We start from the raw sequence: 1,774 nt of genomic DNA on the forward strand, positions 1-1,774 counted from the left end.
CCACCCTACTTCATATGGCGCCCCACAAGCCACCCTATTCAGCCTGATTATATGGCTAGGTGAAAGTGAGCGTAGTAATGGCGTCTTTTATTATAATTTTTCCCCTTCCAGAAATGCCGCACTGCGTCCAATTAAGCAACGTCTACATCACAGCAAGCCTCGTCTACAACGAGAGTGTACGCCATCACACAAAGGCAGCTCTCATCTTATATAGATGTTACTTCAGAGCCCATTTTACCGTCTAGAGGAGAATCCCTTCATGGTGTGTGTGTTAGTTGCGCTTCCATCACTAAAACAGGGCTCTGTTCAAGTGTCCCTTATCCTAACTCTATAAAAATCTTCTCTCTTTCTGAGCTCTTTTTAAGACAGGAATTAGTAACAGAAGTTGTCGTCCTCTGCCCTCCTCTCCTGCCTCCGCCCCCCCTCTCCTGCCTCCGCCCCCTACAGGTTTGAGTACCTGTTCAACTTTGACAACATGTTTGAGATCCATGATGACATTGAGGTGTTGAAGAGAATGGGGCTGGCCTGTGGTCTGGAGGTGGGCCACTGTTCACCAGAGGACCTGAAGGAAGCCCGCACCCTGGTGCCCAGAGCCCTGGAGCCCTATGTTACAGGTCAGTATGGCTGGCTCCCACAGGCCACCCTATTCAGTATGGCTGGCTCCCACAGGCCACCCTATTCAGTATGGCTGGCTCCCACAGGCCACCCTATTCAGCCTGATATACTTGGGCTGAGAGTGTGTAAAGGAGGCTGTAGAAATGGCGTCTTTTATTATAATTTTTCCCCTTCCAGAAATGGCCACGGGTCCAATAAGCAACGTCTACATCACAGGAGCCTCGTCTACAAACGGAGGAGGACGCCYTCACACAAGGTGAGTCTCTTCTATAGAGATGTACTTCAGAGCRCATTTACCTYTCTGGAGGATGGAAGCCCTCYGTGYCGCTTCCCATACTAAAACAGGCTTTGTTTCAAGTGTGCCCTCTATCCAACTCTATGATCTCTTCTRTCTTTCTGAGCTCTTTTTTTTAATGGACAGGAAGTGATGTAACAGGAAGGTCTTAACTAATTCCATCTTCTGTTTCCTGCTGTTTATTCAGTAGCGCCGATGGCACAGTGGCGTCCATTTCCAACGACTCACACTACAGCGGCTCGCGAGGCCACACCCCCGTGTCCTACATGGCAGATGAGGAAGAGGATGACGAAAGACTACGACGACAATGATTAAATCAGTAATTTTCTCACTCAACCACTTCTAACAGCCAGTCTGATGACTAAACCAGCTGTGTTCCAAAGGCTTCCTATTCCAATATACCTGAACTACTATTTCATGACGGCCATTATTTGGCACCGTGAGTAGTCACTGTATAGGGAATAGTGCCATTTGGAATGCATGCAGCCCATGTCCCCTGAACAAGTCTCTCCCTTCACTCCAGCTCCATCTCAGCCTTCGCCTCCACCCCACCAAGCATCTACGGGGAGCCCCTGCTTCTCCTTCCTCAGCTGCCCTCAGAGTGCAACAGAGCTCACCAACGCAATTGCCTTCTGGGAAACGTAGTCTGTTTGCTGCCACGGACACTGACTGTATAATATGCCTTTTGTGGAATGAATTTATGTTTCTTCCTCCTTCTCGACTGTGGATTACTTATTGAGTGTGAATTCTCCACAACGTCCCTGTCTTCTGCAGGCCCGCCCCCCGTTACTAGCAGAGGTGGGAGCCTCATTGGCCAATACTTAGTTTTTCTGAGGAACGATACAGCGGGCCAGATTTAAAACT

The 1,774-nt window shown here is 49.0% G+C and overlaps 1 protein-coding gene across 1 annotated transcript in view; it reads left to right on the forward strand.

Annotated features, from left to right (window-relative positions):
* LOC112077545 (transcription factor Dp-1-like) overlaps positions 1 to 1,774 on the forward strand; it is an 8,489-nt gene that overhangs the window by 1,753 nt on the left and 4,962 nt on the right. The window contains exons 6-7 of the mRNA XM_024144046.2: positions 793 to 871; positions 1,098 to 1,206. Of these exons, the coding sequence (XP_023999814.2) occupies positions 793 to 871; positions 1,098 to 1,206 (188 nt within the window). The remainder of the gene's footprint in view (positions 1 to 792; positions 872 to 1,097; positions 1,207 to 1,774) is intronic.

The sequence above is a fragment of the Salvelinus sp. IW2-2015 genome, unplaced genomic scaffold (assembly GCF_002910315.2).
Source record: "Salvelinus sp. IW2-2015 unplaced genomic scaffold, ASM291031v2 Un_scaffold4673, whole genome shotgun sequence".
Taxonomy (NCBI): Eukaryota; Metazoa; Chordata; class Actinopteri; order Salmoniformes; family Salmonidae; genus Salvelinus; species Salvelinus sp. IW2-2015.